Raw genomic sequence first — 15,375 nt, 5'->3', positions numbered from 1 at the left:
TATTGAATCAAATATGAACCATGTATACCAAAACATGAAAAAGAGAAATCTTGGGGAAATAAATCTTACCCCTGAATGTGCATTCAAAAGAGTTTTTCACAATTTCAGATCATCTTGATACTCCCCTGGAGTGTCACAGCAGACATGCTCAGTTTACAGAAGGAACAGACAAATTTATACAAAAATCTGAAAGTCACATTAACAGCGATCACTCTCTCGCTGCACATGGGTCTGTGCCAAATGCCAGTAAATTGAGCATACTGGGAAAAGGAAACAAGGTGTCCCATTGAGACAGACAATCACAGTCAGATCCTACCATCATCACTGACAACACAAAGCTGAGGATAAAGTTCCCTACATAAGACTCAGGTTTGTACTGCTACAGCAGCAGCACTGCCATCACAAAGCAGTCTCAATTATTTTTTGTTTTGTGCATTTTGTTGACAAAAAAATGTGAAAAAAACCAATTTGTTTAGAGGTCTGAAATGTGTTCAGGGTGAACCTTCTGTTCTCTATTTCCTATCATTTTCCTTTGAGGAGGAATAGCTCTGAGTTCTTATGGGTTCATTTTTGTATTATTTTTTAATCTTTTAATTTCTTTTAATAGAAAAAGCAAGTACATCCTTGCAGGCTTGAAGGCCCCACAGTAAGTGAGCTTGCTGAAATCTTTGACCATCTTTATTTTTGCGTGCAGTGCCCTGTTCCAAAACCTTTACAACACTGTGTCATTAAAAACTCCACTTTCACAATAGTGAGAACATAACATCAGATTTCTTCTTTGTAAGACATTTCTGGGTGTGTTTTCTAATTGTGTACAAGTTTGAAACATCTACTTGTGGTTCAAACAGCCCCCAGGAACTTTCTTGATATGATGCAGAAATCCTAGTTGAGCCAATGTTTAGCCCATTAAAATGTTTATTCATTCGATTTTTCAGTTCAGTTAAACGTTTTTATTTAGTATGACGCCAAATCACAACAACAGTTGCCTCCTGACTCCTTATACTCTAAGATAAAGTCCTACAATAATACAGAGAAAGCGCTAACAATCAGAGGACCCCCTCCCCCGTGAGCAAGCACTTTGGCGACAATGGAAAAGAAAAACTCCCTTTTAACAGGAAGAAACCTCAGACAGAACCAGGCTCGGTGACCAGTTGGGGTTAAGGGAAGGAAGATAGAGCAAAGACACGCATCCACCAGTTTATCCATCCATTCATCTTCCTCCACTTATTGTCCCCCCACCACGACTCTGAGTAGGGCTGCCATAGAGCAAGAGGTGTTTTACACTCTGGACAGTTCACCAGCCTGTCGCAGGGCTATGAGTCAGATAACCATTCACACCTATGCACAATTTAGAATCACCTGTTAATCTAACGCAGGGGTCCCCAATCCCAGTCCACGAGGGCCGGTGTCCCTGCAGGTTTTAGATCTCACCCTGGGTCAACACACCTGAATCACATGATTAGTTCATTACCAGACCTCTGGAGAACTTAAAGGCGGTTATTTATCCATTTAAATCAGCTGTGATGGATCAAGGACACATCTAAAACCTGCAGGGACACGGGCCCTCGTGGACTGAGATTGGGGAACTGATCTAACGCAATCGACTGCATGTCTTTGGGCTGTAGAAGGGGTTAGGGTTACTGGAATACACAGAGATAACCCATGCAGACATGAGGAGAACATTCCAGCCACATAGAAAGACCCCAGGCCTTCTTGTTGTGAGGCAACAGCAACTGCACTAACCACCGCACCTGTTTCTGTTTATATTTTGGGGGGTTGGGGTCATAAACCTGTGGCTGATAATACCAACAGTGGCATGAGTTGGCTGCAGATCATTCTGGGGTTCTCTGAGACTGTTTCAAATTCTGTTCAGAATTTGATAAGGTGGCCAGTTCTGGACAAACTGGCAGTGATTTAATATCTACACCACTTGAGACACTAATTTTTGTTACAGGTAGAATGATTTTATTCAGATCATTTGGAGATATTTCCCAGTGCCTTGCAGGATTTTTTGACATCCATAGATATTAGAGAGCTCTTTATATCTGGAGCAAATAACACCGTCCATACCTTGGGTCAGAGACAGGTTAAATATGACAGAATCTACCTGTTACTATGATTGCACATGACATGTCATTTGTTTCTGTGTGTAGCATTTTTATCTATGAGGAAAGAGGAACAGGTGCTTGCTTGCTCAAATATGTTGAAAAAATCTGTTTCAGTTGGAGGTACTTATCTCGCCACATGACTGTAAATCAGAGTATGGTTGCCTATTATCATTCTCCTCCATTAATTTGCACATAATTTGCACACATTTCAGTTTTTGATACTAGAAGCTGAAGAAGATATCAGCTGAATGAGGTAAACACGGCTGAATTTTGTTTTGCTGCCTGATTAGGGATATGAAATGATACATTAAATTGGGCTTAGAAAACTCATAAAATGTTTTCATAGTCTTTCAAATCCAGTTCAAAAGCAGGAATCGTCTGACATCGGCTCGGACTTTCTAGTGCTAAACATCTCTCATCTTTCTACCGGCCTACATCGTGTTTAAGTTATTGCTGTTGAGTGCAAATGAGCTCCAGTCGGCTTGAGCTGAGCAGAATCTTTCTCATCAGTTTTCAGTGTGCTGGCTGAAGCTTCACAGACCCTGGTTCTTTACATTAAAGCGAGTCCGCCTTATGAAAAGCATTTCTGAATGCATCCCGTGTGTGTGTGTGTGTGGATATGAGCAGGGGGTCTTGGTTCTGTGTACTGGCCTGGAAGCTGTGACAAACTTAGGATTATGAAACTGCCTTTTATTTGAACATACCAAAACCAAGCACAAATGAGCTAAGTCAGTCACACTTCACATGGCAGCAAGCAAAGCCGCCTCCCTCCTCTTTCTTGCTCCCAGTCCCTCCCTTCCTTTCTTTCTCACTTACTTTCATCCACTTTTAATGTGTGACACTTTGATACTGAACATCCTATTTCCCGTGTTCTGGTCGGTTGGCTTTACATGCAGATGGGCTGGTAATTTGCATAGACTCAAAGGTCTCCCTTCTCTCCTGATGCTTTCTGACAACGGTCTGTCTATTCATCCTCTGTGTTAAGCATCCCTCCTAGGACATCGCCTGAATTGCTGTCTCATGGTGCTTCAAGTCTCGTTTTACACTGCAGGAGCTGCTGAGGAATTGGATTAAGAACATATTCCTTTAGAGAAAAGCATCACAGTCACCTGAGCATCAGATGGATAGTTCACTCCGATATCAAAGCTTGCCACATGTTTTGTACAAAGTCACATTAAGTGTCATTTTAAGTCATGCTGAGTCCATATCACACACACTGTTAGCTGTGTGGATCCTCTTATAAGTCAGTCCCACCTGGGGGATATGGAGAGAAACACTGGAGTGTACTGAGCGAGCAGCAAGATTAGCTTCTTATCCTCGCATCACCTTAAGCGGCTGCTCTGATCATACTTCTACCCCACCCACCCTAAAACCTGTCTTTGGAGGACCAATTAAGTTTAAATGTGCAAAGGGGAGAGGGTGGGAAGAAAGCCACTTTATATTCCTACTTGTTCCCCTTTGTCTCAAATGGCAGAAAAGTTGCTTTATCAGAACGTCAGGATTATTTTATTTGAAGTTTTCTGGCTTTCAGATAAACCCCGTTCCTGGAAGAGTATTGTGAAGTACAAAATAAGATATTTATAAATATGCAGTTAAGGACCACAAAAAGGAAGAGGAAAAAAAGTATTTCACTCCAATATGTTTTTAGGTCCCTTGTAGTCAATATGCATATCCTCTCACTGTGTAACCCAAGAGGTTTTTCTGACTCAGGCTTCTGGGCCAAAATCAAAACATCATTTTGAACTTCATAAGAAAGACTGAGCAAGAATTCAGAGTCATAATACACAAGAAAGGAATTGAGTAAGAAACTGGTTTGGCTACAGTGGTGGATTGATGCAGCCAAAACAAACATGACAGCTGAAAAAGAATGAGAATGAAATATGAACCAGTGGAGGAAAAAGTACAGCAGTGATAAACTTTGGAAAAACACAAGTTCATTTTATATTATTGCCCGTGTGGTGGAAGAACTTTGATTTTCTGCTTAACTGGAAGTCTTCAATCGAAGTCCTGTATTCAGAATTTATATAGTAAACTACTTAGCAGTTCAAGCGGCTGCCTTCCTAACGTTCAGGGACCCCTCTTAGGGTCACAAACCTAATCTGAGGGATTGTGGGGTGATTAATGAGAGTGGAAAGAGCAATGGCTCTGCCACACTTCCCTTCCAGCAGTCACCAAGTGCTTGTTCATAGAGGGTTGTGTGGTTGTTGGGGTATCTTTGCAATTTTGTAGGGTTTTACCTTACAATATAAAGAGCTATTTTTGTTCCATGCATCCTTGTGATCGCTCATTTTTTAAATTAATTCTTTTATTAGGAAGACTTTGCGCTTTGAGCCTTTACAAAGTTAACAAATTATTTTACTAAGATGTTTATGGGAAAATTACAGAAATGTGGCAAGAGGCAACAGCTTCTTTTGTAAATGAGGTCAGAAAACCAAATGCCTGGAAACCACTGGTTAGATGTGTTTGCACTGTATTTTATCTTTAACCAAAGATAAAGACAACGTTATTGTAACTTCTACAATATTTACAGGATATACACCAGATCCAGATATTGTTTCCTCCTAACACACAGCAAGAATTAATCAAAATAAAATGATTAAAAAAAAAAAGAAAAAAGAAGCCGATAGAAATATGAAATACAGATATGCAAGTAAATAAGTTACACAAGATACATTCAAAACGAATTATTATATACAATTGTTGCCATTAATGTATAAAAGTATGAGATGTACAAGGATTTATATACATTTTTACATGCATAATTAAGGATTCAACCTAAAAGTAAGGTGGATATGTGCTACAAACACACAGGAGAAGTTTAAATAAATAAAAGCACAAATTAGACCTATATAAAAGTAAACCCCTCACATTATATAAGCTGCATATACAGCTATAGTTAGAAGTGGCCTAACACAGACTGTAACTTAATTTTCTACCCCAAAAACATCATTCCAGACAATGTCCCGGTGTGTTTACCGCACCACCAAAACACACACCATTACATCGGTGCTGTGATTATAAAGCCGCTGTTCATTGCCTCTTTTATTACTGTTATTATTAATAAATCAAGCAAGCCGTGAAGCCAGGACAGATATGTTAGGAGGGGGGTGTATGAGGGACGGCCTAGAAGTGGTAATTGCTGGTGTAACAGTGTGTGCAGCCCCGCGGTGGCCTCGTAAGCGACCCGCTTTATTAGATCGGCCGGTATTGATCCACGCTGCGCGGTGTTGACTAATCTCCAGGCGGGGAGAGGGAGAGCGCAGATCGATGAGCCTGGATTCAATCATGTCTGGAAACGGAGAAGGTAATTTATTATAATCACGGGCACTAAATAGAAAACGTGAGAACAACGCGCCCGTGAGGGCTTCAAAGAGAACTACAGCGAGCGGGTGTGTGGTGGGGAGATGCTCAGCTAAACATGCTGCAGCCTGCAATTCTGGGTATTCAGTCGGAGACACGGATTAGCAAACGAGAGCCTGCTGGGTGGCCTTCATCAGGGAGTTTCTCAAATCTGGTGTTCTCTCCACGATGAGAAAAACCTTTTTACATTATTTACAAATACATTTTGATGGAGCCCGTCTTCCTGGTGGAGTGTTGTTATTGGATTTAGAGATAAGACAAAGGGAGGCATGAATAAGTTAAGTGAAGAGCTATATTGAATGCCCTGCAGATTCCCATTTGTATGTGAGAGCCCTCTTAAAGTAACATGACAATAGAAGAAAAAAAAAAAAAGGAGAGATGTTTTATTCAACAGCACAGAGAGCCATTACTTTAGACTCATGTACACAAGCAACACACATTTTCTCTGTGATCTCATTCCGCAGTCAGACATGGTATTTTTGAAAAGGTCCTTCTTATGAATTAAATGAGGGTGGATGGTTAGCAGACATCCTTAAAAAGAGAAAATAATGGCTCCATGAAGAACAGCTTAAGTAAGACGAGCACAGATTGTTTCAAGCGCGGGAGTTTCGCTCCTCTTCTTCATTCTCCAAGAGGTAGGCTGGTTTGTATCGTGTCACCCCCCTGGCATCCACCATCTTCAGTGCCTCGTTTCGACAGGTGTTGTCCATACTGCCGAGTGAAGTGTACCTACATTTCAACAGAGATATTTTAGACCTAAAGATCTGCTTTTTAAGCTGTGTACACCTGAATAAAGACAACTAACACATCCTTACCCTTTATCATAGAGAATACAGTAGGGCACGTATAATGTCCTCAAGAATGCCCAGATGTCGTGATATGTCCAGTCCTGGAGAGTGTTAGAAAACAAATGTAATTGGTTTGCAACTGACTCCCTTTGTTCAAGCTATAATAACTCATCCTCTGTGGAGTCCTTTTAGATATACTCATGAGATGAAGCACTACATAAATTATCTTGAATTGAGGTCAACTGCTAAATGTACCTGTGCTTCTATGTGCTCCATCACAGCAGCTGACACAGTACTAGCATTAACAATAAAATCAAATAAAGCAGGCGACTGCCATGTCGCTTATGCACATCCATTCTTCAGCCAGACTAAACAGAAGAACAAGACGTGAGCTTGCTACAGCTATTCAGCAAAAAGCACTGCAATGATTTCACTTTTGTGACCCTGTCGTGTTGAAATGTTAACATGCATCCCTCACTCTGCGTTGGTGTTGCATTAGAAAGCCTTTTAATGTACTGGTGCACTCACATTATGTGTGAGTTTATTTAGGAAAAATAGTCGTTTAAAGCTTTACGAATAAAGCATTATTCAGAAATTTTTATCAAGATGACAAATAACATCAAGGATAACAAGTGAAGCTTTCCCAGGTCATGAGGTTTTGCAGACACATTATTTTACACCTGCTGTTTTAGACATGTGACAATCATGGTGACAATGTGGTGTCAAATGGATAAGTGAATAATAACTACCCGACCCTACAATCTGACAATCACTGGTCATGAAAGGAAAATGACCGGTTATGAGTGGTCACTGGGAAAATGACTGCTAAGGCCTGAATCATGCAGGTTTACACATCGGTCAGTGACATCTGTCGCTAGGAAAAATGTGTATTCTCCAATGACTTGACAAAAACCTCCACGTGACTGCTTTAATCACTACCATGTTGCTGTGGTCATACAGTGACGTACTTGTCTACAAATACAGTCCAGCTGCTCTCTGAGCTGTAATGAAACTATGAAAAGTTTGACACGATCCAGAAACTGAGCTCTGGCCTTTTGAAATATGTTGGCACAACTTTCCCTTTGAAGGTGAATTTTCTCCATTTCCGATTTGTGTTGTACATTTCAACAAAACAAGTTTTACTTCCACCTTTACTTTAACTCGTGGTTGGCAAGTACTGCAGACAAACAAGAAAAATACTAGCGGCTTACCAATGGTATCCCTCCTATTAGATACACCTATGACTTCAATTTCAAAATCAAATTATCACATTCAAAAGATTTTCAGGAAACTTGACCTCTGACCTTGAACTTGAGATCAAGGAGTCAAACTCTTCTGAAATTTTTAGTAGCTGCATCTATGGTATCAATTTCAAAATCCCACGTCACCTCCTTCTCAAGTAACACAAACTTGCATATTCATTGTGACAATAACCCATCAGCCTTTTACAGCTAAAGGGGTAAAAAGCTACATGGAACCGTGGCAACCTGCAAGTAATTAAATTCAATTGTTGAGAGTTTTTTGATGGAATTGGTAACAAGCAACTTCCAGGAACTACTCCCAACCAATTGGGAAATACACATTTTTTACTAGATGGTTGTATTTCATGTAAATATGGAAGAAAAGTCTTAATCCATCTGTGCATGATGTTGTTTTCTGTTCAAGTATTTTGGGGTATTTTTAGCTTTATTTTGAAAGTACTTTGACTTCATTTGAGTCTAGAGAGAGATGAATTCAGTAAAGAGAGAGAAACAGCACTGCAACAGAAAAAGCGCTAAAAATGAAAACCATGAGGTATGATCTTATAGCCATTAGTACTTACTCGGGTCGCCTCGGTGATAGTATCTGGTATCAGGTACTTTTTTAGTACCTACTTGGTCCCAGTCTGACAAAAAGCCACAGACTGAGCAGCAAGTATACCATCGTTTTGATGTCCACCTTTGTTGTAGCGTTTGTGTCACGTACAAATGACATTACGGGATGTTTGGCCAAGTTGCTCTAACAACCCCACGCACATTTAGTGGTACTCGATTGTAAAGGAAAACAGATCGAGGCGAGTCATACCGCCTCACGCCACGTAGAGCCAGCATACAGTCCTAATATAACGGCATGCATACTGTGTGACACTCACTAGTAAGGGGTTGACTCTCATGTAGTCAGGCCAGCCAGGATCAGTAGGACACATGTCTGTGAGTGTATGTGAATAGGGGTCGCTCCTCCTGGTCCCCATCAGGACGGCTTTTAGCTCTGGCCTTCGTTCCTTCACCTCGCTCAGTGCCTGGCGAATACTGCCCTCCACAGTGAACAGCTCCAGGCTATATCTTTGGGACATACAACGGCAAGTAATGAGATACAGTGGTGCCACACAGACAGGGTTAGGCCACATTTTTCAAAACAAGACCTGGACTGGATATATTAAAATACATGACATCAACTGGATAGATAGCTAGATGGTGGATAGCTCACCTTTTTGTTGTGTCCTGTAGAAATCTCTCCATTTCTGGGAATGGAGAGACAATACGAATATACAGGACTTTCACCTTTTCTTTAGTATCTGGATATCGGCTGAGAGTGACAGGAAGAGAAAAAAGGGACATTTTTTAAAAAGATAAGCAATGCTGGCACAGAAAAAGATCAGATAAGTATTTGTCATATCTCACAATCTGTCCAGCACAGGTCATGAAAAGTCCAAAAAAGTAGTCAGTCTTCTCCAAGATTTTCTCTAAGTGCTGCCCTCAAACTAGTTTTCTTTTTCCATTTACTTCCTGCTGAGATCTCACACCCCACTGTGCGCTAATGCTATCATTATGTTTTTAATTTGAATCTTCATTTTCATCTTTCATCTCTCAGGTCATTTGTTTTTTTTCCCCCCCTCACAGATTAAAAAAATCCACAAAAATGTTTTAATTGTCTCATCTCGTCTTCTCCCCTCCTGTTACCGTTTCAGTGCAGCATAGTAGAGATGGAGCAGCGCTGTGCAGTCTTTGCCCCCGTTAAAGCCAACACAGATTTGCTCTGTTGAATACTGATGGAGTGCTGCCTCTATTGTTTTCAGTGCAGACATGACTTTCTCACCCAGCTCTGTACCTGTAGGACGGAATCGACAGTAAGAGGATGGTTCATAATTAATGCAGTCAAGCTGTGAGGCATCTTAGAAATGAGCCCACATTTCTACGTCTAATCCAAAGAAAAGAAAAAAAAGCTGCAAGTAGTTTGTCATAGCTTAGTTATTGAAGCTTTATTGTAATCTATTCACCATTCTGTCTCACAGAGTTATATTCTTCTTTTTTATTATCCACTCTGACTTTACGACTTAAATTACTTTAATATTTTAACTTTCTTTATTGGTCCCAATGCCTGTGTAAAATGCACAAGTCAGTATTCACTTTATATCAAGATGACACATATTTAAGAATCATCTTCCATTACTCTCCGCACACTCACCACTGTTGGCCAGTCCGTACACCTCAGCGGGGGCTATGGACACCGGGTCTGTGACTAAGGGCACCACGCTCCCCTTGGGCAGCTTGTCTAGCAGCTGTATTCGGGCTTTGTCCACCTCCTGCTGGCTGTCTGCGTCCAGGACCAGCCTAACTCTGTGATAGTTGCTCAACCAGTCAGGGTAGGAGCCAAGAGCCACCATTCGGCCCCAGTCAGCCTGCAGTTTGGTCAGCACAGGTGCAATGTCTGTTTCATCTGCATCGACAAACACCTAAAAACAAAAAAAGCTAATGTCTGGTAAACTTAATTGTACTTTTTAAACACTGCATTCAAATCAACTTTATTTTACTCAACTAAAAGTAAACTAAAAGGTAAAATACATTAAAAGTATCAAGGAAATATCAGAAATATAGAGGAAGTACTAAACTCTATTATAAACAAAAAGTAAAAAATAGATAAATATATAAAAATTAATTAGAAAAAAAACAAAAGTATACAAATTCTGACTTGGACTGGATTTTGAAGTAACAGGTTTGGTTATGGAGTTACCTCGCGAGTGTGAAAGGTGGTCCCTGAACCAGCAAAGAGATGCTCCAGCCCATTGAAGGCCTTCTCCATTAAAGATGGGATCCCGGGAAAGATGTACACATTACGTACACTGACCTGGGAGAAAAAGGTAGACACATCAAAATGTAAGAAAAGATGTGGGGCGGTACTCGAGCCATCATTGTTGAAACTATTGAAATATGATGCAGGAATTAAATCACATCTCTGCAACCCAGAGACAGCTAACAATTGAGGTCAGATTTACAGTTTTGTAAATGTCAGATATTTATTTTTGCTAAGGTAAATGGCTGGTGTCTGGGGTTCCATTTATAGCTAACAAGCATGAGAATGGTATCCAACTCCTTCTCCACCTTTTGCCGAGACAGGGCACTTTTTTTAAGGGCTGTTCTTCATTGTTTCATTTTAAATTCTCAATAGTAAATTCTCAATAATAATATACTGTACATTAATGTTTCTCAACTTGAAACACATTAATAAATCACCAAAGATATTAACCTTAAAGAGAAAAATGTCCAAATTTAATGACCTGTGAGTAAGAGGTGTGAATGCTTCTCATGCCTGGTGTCTGTGTGTGCTCAGAGTATTTATTGTTTTGACCACTGCAGGAAGCTATTTTCACTCCTTCAGCAACTAGTTAGTTTGCAATCTGTCTTCTAAAGAAAACACCGTCACTTTTGTTTACCTTAAAGAAAGGTTATGGGTTGAACAGCACCATGTAGCTTGGATATATTTGAAGTAACTTTGTGTTCTATAAAAATTCCTCTGTACCGAGTTCACTCACCAGAGGGTAGCGGTGCTTTAGCCCAGTCTGAGGGTCAGTTCCATAGTTAAGTTTTGCTGAGCGAGGCACCATTGCCAGCTTCATAGCGGCACTGTTTTTCTCCCCAACCCCGAAGAATTCTTCAACCAGCTTGCTAAGGTCTGGATTGGCATATAACTCCTCGTGGAATGCTATGGCAACACTCTCAAAGGTGACGTCATCGTGAGTGGGACCTATACCCCCCGATGTGATGAGGTGCGTATACTGAGATGAAAGGAGGGCCACCTCTTTGGCAATGACTGCCTGCACATCCGGTATGACTGTTATGCGCTGCACAGACACTCCAAGCTTCCTAAGCGCTTTAGTTAGAAAGGCACTGTTGGTATCCACTGTGTGACCCTGAAAGAGACACCCACATGCACATCAGATTCAAGAACCTTAAAAAAAAAGAAAGAAACACAAAAAAAATAAAGAAAAAGGAAACTCCAAGGTCTTGCTTGATGAAATTCAAGGACTGAAGGCTGATTTTCAGGCAGAGAGATGTGACACTGGACAAAAATCAAATACTTCATGTTTAAATCATGATCATGTCAAGTCAAAAAAAAAATAGTAAGCTTGTGATTTCAGAAACAGCCACAGCTGCCACATAACATAACCATCACAGTTTTCTCCCCCTGAGGTCATGAAATGCACATCAGAGACTGGATAGAGGTCCAAACACATAGGGATGCAGATTACAGTATATGATAAACACTGCACAATGCAAGCTCCTACTTCTATTACAAAAAACCCCAGTTTATATTGATTTCCTCAATTGCACAAACTCCCAGTGATTTTCATTTGGGTGCTGTCACACACGTATAGCTTAAAAGCCACACAAGGCACAAACTTTATCAACACCAAAAGCACCTTAAGAATCTCATCTCCAATGATGAGAATAGCTGCAGTAGGAGCATCCCCGTTGGCTGCAGAAGACGAACTGTTGCTCTGGAGGTTTGTTGACATGGTTGCCTTGCTGAGATGAGCTGCCAGTCTCCTCACACGCACCACTGCTCTACTCAGCTTCGGAAAAGAAAAGCTGGGAACAATGGAAACAAATTAATTGAGTACTTCTTACTATAAATTTATACTAGGTTTATCAACACTCAGCAAAGTCAAAAACCTATCGAGTCAATAAGACCTCTTTAGCACAGTATGTGAGCATATGCAATATGGAATGCAGTGTGCAGTATGCTCAACTGTTAATATGCAGATGGGCCACAAATTAAAGGAAAAGCCAGCATGTCTTACAAATGGTGATTTCTGTAATACCATAACAGAGGAAACAAATGCACCCCATATTAAGGTCAAATATTAAAGATCTGTCTGTAATTTGTCAGATATTTGTGCATTTTAATATAGCATCTGTATTACTTTGCTGCATTTACAGTGACAAGAAATGTTTCTTACATCAGCATGAATCCACACAGAACATCAGAAAAGGCTTCGCTGTTGTTCAGACCCTCTTCTCTGTCATAGTGTGTCCCTTAGCTGAAGGTATCTCTGGAAGAGGAAGGGTGTACTGTTAACATGTGAATAATTTGTGCATTTCTTCTGCATTTCCTTAACACTGCCTCTCTCTCTCTCTTTTTTTTTTTTTAAATCGGCTATTTATTTATATAGGTCTTTTGATAAGGCTTTAAATTGGAGTTAAGTGGTTGAACTTGAAATAAGAAAAGAGTTGTATTTAAAACACTTGAATGATTAAAAGTCACTGGTTGCTAATGAAATTGTTTTATTTCTATTTAAATGTGTGTATTAACTGTTTTTCAGTTGTATATAACTAAATTGCAGTAGTCCTGTGTGCATCATTAACAATAAGATAGTGACAGTTTGTTTTAATAGTTTTAATAATTTGTGTCTTTTAAGGTAGATAATCATTTGATGCAGATGAAAAACACGTTTTCCATCCAGTGTTTGAAACGCTAGCAAACTGCTGACAAAATAGAACTCTGTGATAACAAAGCAAAAACATCTATATTACACAAATGTGTTAAAAAGAGAAATAATGGTACTTAAATCCACTGTTAAGGGATTAACAGATCCAAAGCAGGCATTTAATGATACTTCTAGGTGTCTTGTATGTTAAGCTTCACATTGTGCATGTGGTTTGGAGAGCAGCCTGGGAGTCACAGTTGCAGAAGGATAAAGCAAACAGTGACTTCTGGTATTTGCCAAGAATTGATTAGGGGTAAACTGTTGTAGATGACTAGCTGGCCTATGATCTGTCCAACACATGTCTTATGGACGATATCAAGTCAAAGTGACAAAGTATAAGGTAAAAAGTGTTTTGGGCGTTTTTTGTTTGTTTGTTTGTTTGTTTGTTTGTTTGTTTCTTAATAGTTTTTCAAGAGAGATCTGGAAAAGAGTGCAGAGATTGGAATAATTCATTTTAGCCCCTCCGTAAATCCCGTTGACTACAGTCTATTAACCAACACAAGAAACCATATTAGACATTAAAAACGTAGAAACATTAGTATTCGCTTTTTGACACAACTGCCTTGCACCTGCTTACATAGTTTGCATTGCGTAACATTTGTAAGTTATCTAACGGGAGGAAAATAAAGTGAACTCAGACATATTCATTTATGGCCATACCAAAAAATAACTGAAACACAAGGCAAATATCGCAAGTGTGTGAGCGTGTGTAACACCTGAATGTAAATTCTTAGCTAACTCTAAGTCTCCTCGCTAGGTTACTTATGCCAAAATAAAGAAGTACAATTTAAGTAGATGTGCACTTTCAATTTTGTCTCTACTGTCGATATCTCTCGACGAATATGTTTAGTGTGAGGAAAAAGTCCGGGTGTTACATTTATTATTTGATAACCAATCTCATTAAAAACGAGGGAACTTACCCCTCAGTTGTATATGTCCGTGCTAAGCTCCCTATCACCGGTTGGTACAGCTGCAGCTCGAGCTGTCGCTCAAGGTATGACGTGACCTTAAAACCACACTACGATAGCCAATCATATTTCAGGAGGCGGATCTTAACGACCAGCACGTAATGTACACTAAAGTCATTTAAAGATGTGGCGGAATTAGTACAGTCAATGAGGAGTAATAAATGTCGCTTATCTACTTTAAAAACAAGTGTCAGCCAAACGATTAGTAACATAACTTTACTGCTGCACCACCACCCGGAAGAGGACGGAGAATCACTCCTTCCTTTGCCCGATTCAAAATAGATTACTGTCACTCGTGCGCCCCTGCTGACTGGAGGAGTGAACTCCACGAAACCTAAATGCTGTTATTAAACTCATAATTACCTTTTTCGCCTGTGGGTGGAGCATGTTGGCATATATTTAACAGTTTTGTCTGCTTGTGGATGAAATATTAAACCGAAGTGAGAGACGAATTGATTCTCGCGCACAGCATTTTACTGCCTTCAAACACATCGACGGTTTAAGATATACTCTGTCTGTCTGAATTCATTAAAAATTAATCAATTTAACCACTGATCATTCAACGTAACTCCTTGTACCTTTATGTCCGCTTAACCAGAGCGCGTACAACGCTTGATTTATGTATTGTTTTTCTATCAGATCATATGACCTACAAAATAATAAAGTATTCTATTGTTTTATTATTGTTTCAGTTATTATTATCTGTCTACTTTGCTGCTGTAATAATGCCCATTTCCCATATGTAGGAGTAATAACAGCTGTTTTATCTTATCTTACTCAGCAGACTGGGATTGCAGAACAAGTCCTTATCAACGTGAAAAATAAAAATGCTTTGTGTGATACAATTATGTGATGGGCTATCATATAATTATATAAAACTAGAAATGATTACGTGAATGGGCAATTCTGAGATGTAAGCACAACATTCTTAGATCCAAGCATAACTGTATTCGTTTTGCTTCCTGGAGGGAATGCATTTGAGTCAAATAAGGGCAAACTTGCTTCACGGGTACATTTTTACATGCTTCAGTGGGAAAAAAAAGAAAAAAAGCGCACGTGTCAGTGCAGCAACGCATGAACCGATCCACTGAATCAGCATGTTCTGAAACTGTAGAATTCCGCCACTCCTTTGCCTTCGTACGTGATAATATGTGTATTATGCATACAATCTGTGGTAAAGATCTAGTTCGTGGGCTTTAGCGTCTTGCACAATATGTTTACTTATTGGTGGTATAAGGCTGCGGCCTGAAGAAAGTTATCTCATCACCAAACTGCTTTAAAAAAAGAAAAGCAAAGAAACGAGAATCATATTCAAATGTATGGACATGTATGGACAACACAAAAACGTGTTTAAAACATATGTGGACGACAGTGCGTATGTAGTTATGTCAATTTCTTTGCGGTAA

The 15,375-nt window shown here is 39.8% G+C and overlaps 1 protein-coding gene across 2 annotated transcripts; it reads right to left on the bottom strand.

Moving 5' to 3' along the window:
* Positions 1 to 5,828: 5,828 nt before the first annotated feature.
* Positions 5,829 to 14,173, bottom strand: flad1 (flavin adenine dinucleotide synthetase 1). Of its 2 annotated transcripts, none has more exons than XM_042226275.1 (11): positions 13,922 to 14,173; positions 12,474 to 12,566; positions 11,934 to 12,102; positions 11,046 to 11,423; positions 10,247 to 10,360; positions 9,701 to 9,914; positions 9,196 to 9,343; positions 8,723 to 8,821; positions 8,388 to 8,577; positions 6,284 to 6,357; positions 5,829 to 6,197 (listed from the first exon to the last, which is right to left on the bottom strand). In XM_042226275.1, exons 2-11 carry the CDS (start codon positions 12,479 to 12,481, stop codon positions 6,062 to 6,064), a joined length of 1,530 nt encoding a protein of 509 aa, XP_042082209.1. In that variant the 5' UTR covers positions 12,482 to 12,566; positions 13,922 to 14,173; the 3' UTR covers positions 5,829 to 6,061. The 2 variants fall into 2 exon arrangements, with proteins under 2 accessions (XP_042082209.1, XP_005936136.1); XM_005936074.3 differs by having other exon boundaries at positions 9,701 to 9,968; positions 13,922 to 14,172.
* Between the last annotated feature and the right edge of the window lie 1,202 nt (positions 14,174 to 15,375).

The sequence above is a fragment of the Haplochromis burtoni genome, unplaced genomic scaffold (assembly GCF_018398535.1).
Source record: "Haplochromis burtoni strain Fernald_Lab_line unplaced genomic scaffold, NCSU_Asbu1 Contig_204, whole genome shotgun sequence".
Lineage (NCBI taxonomy): Eukaryota > Metazoa > Chordata > Actinopteri > Cichliformes > Cichlidae > Haplochromis > Haplochromis burtoni.
Note: the sequence above shows the minus strand (reverse complement) of the source record. Positions and strands in the feature narration are given on the sequence as shown.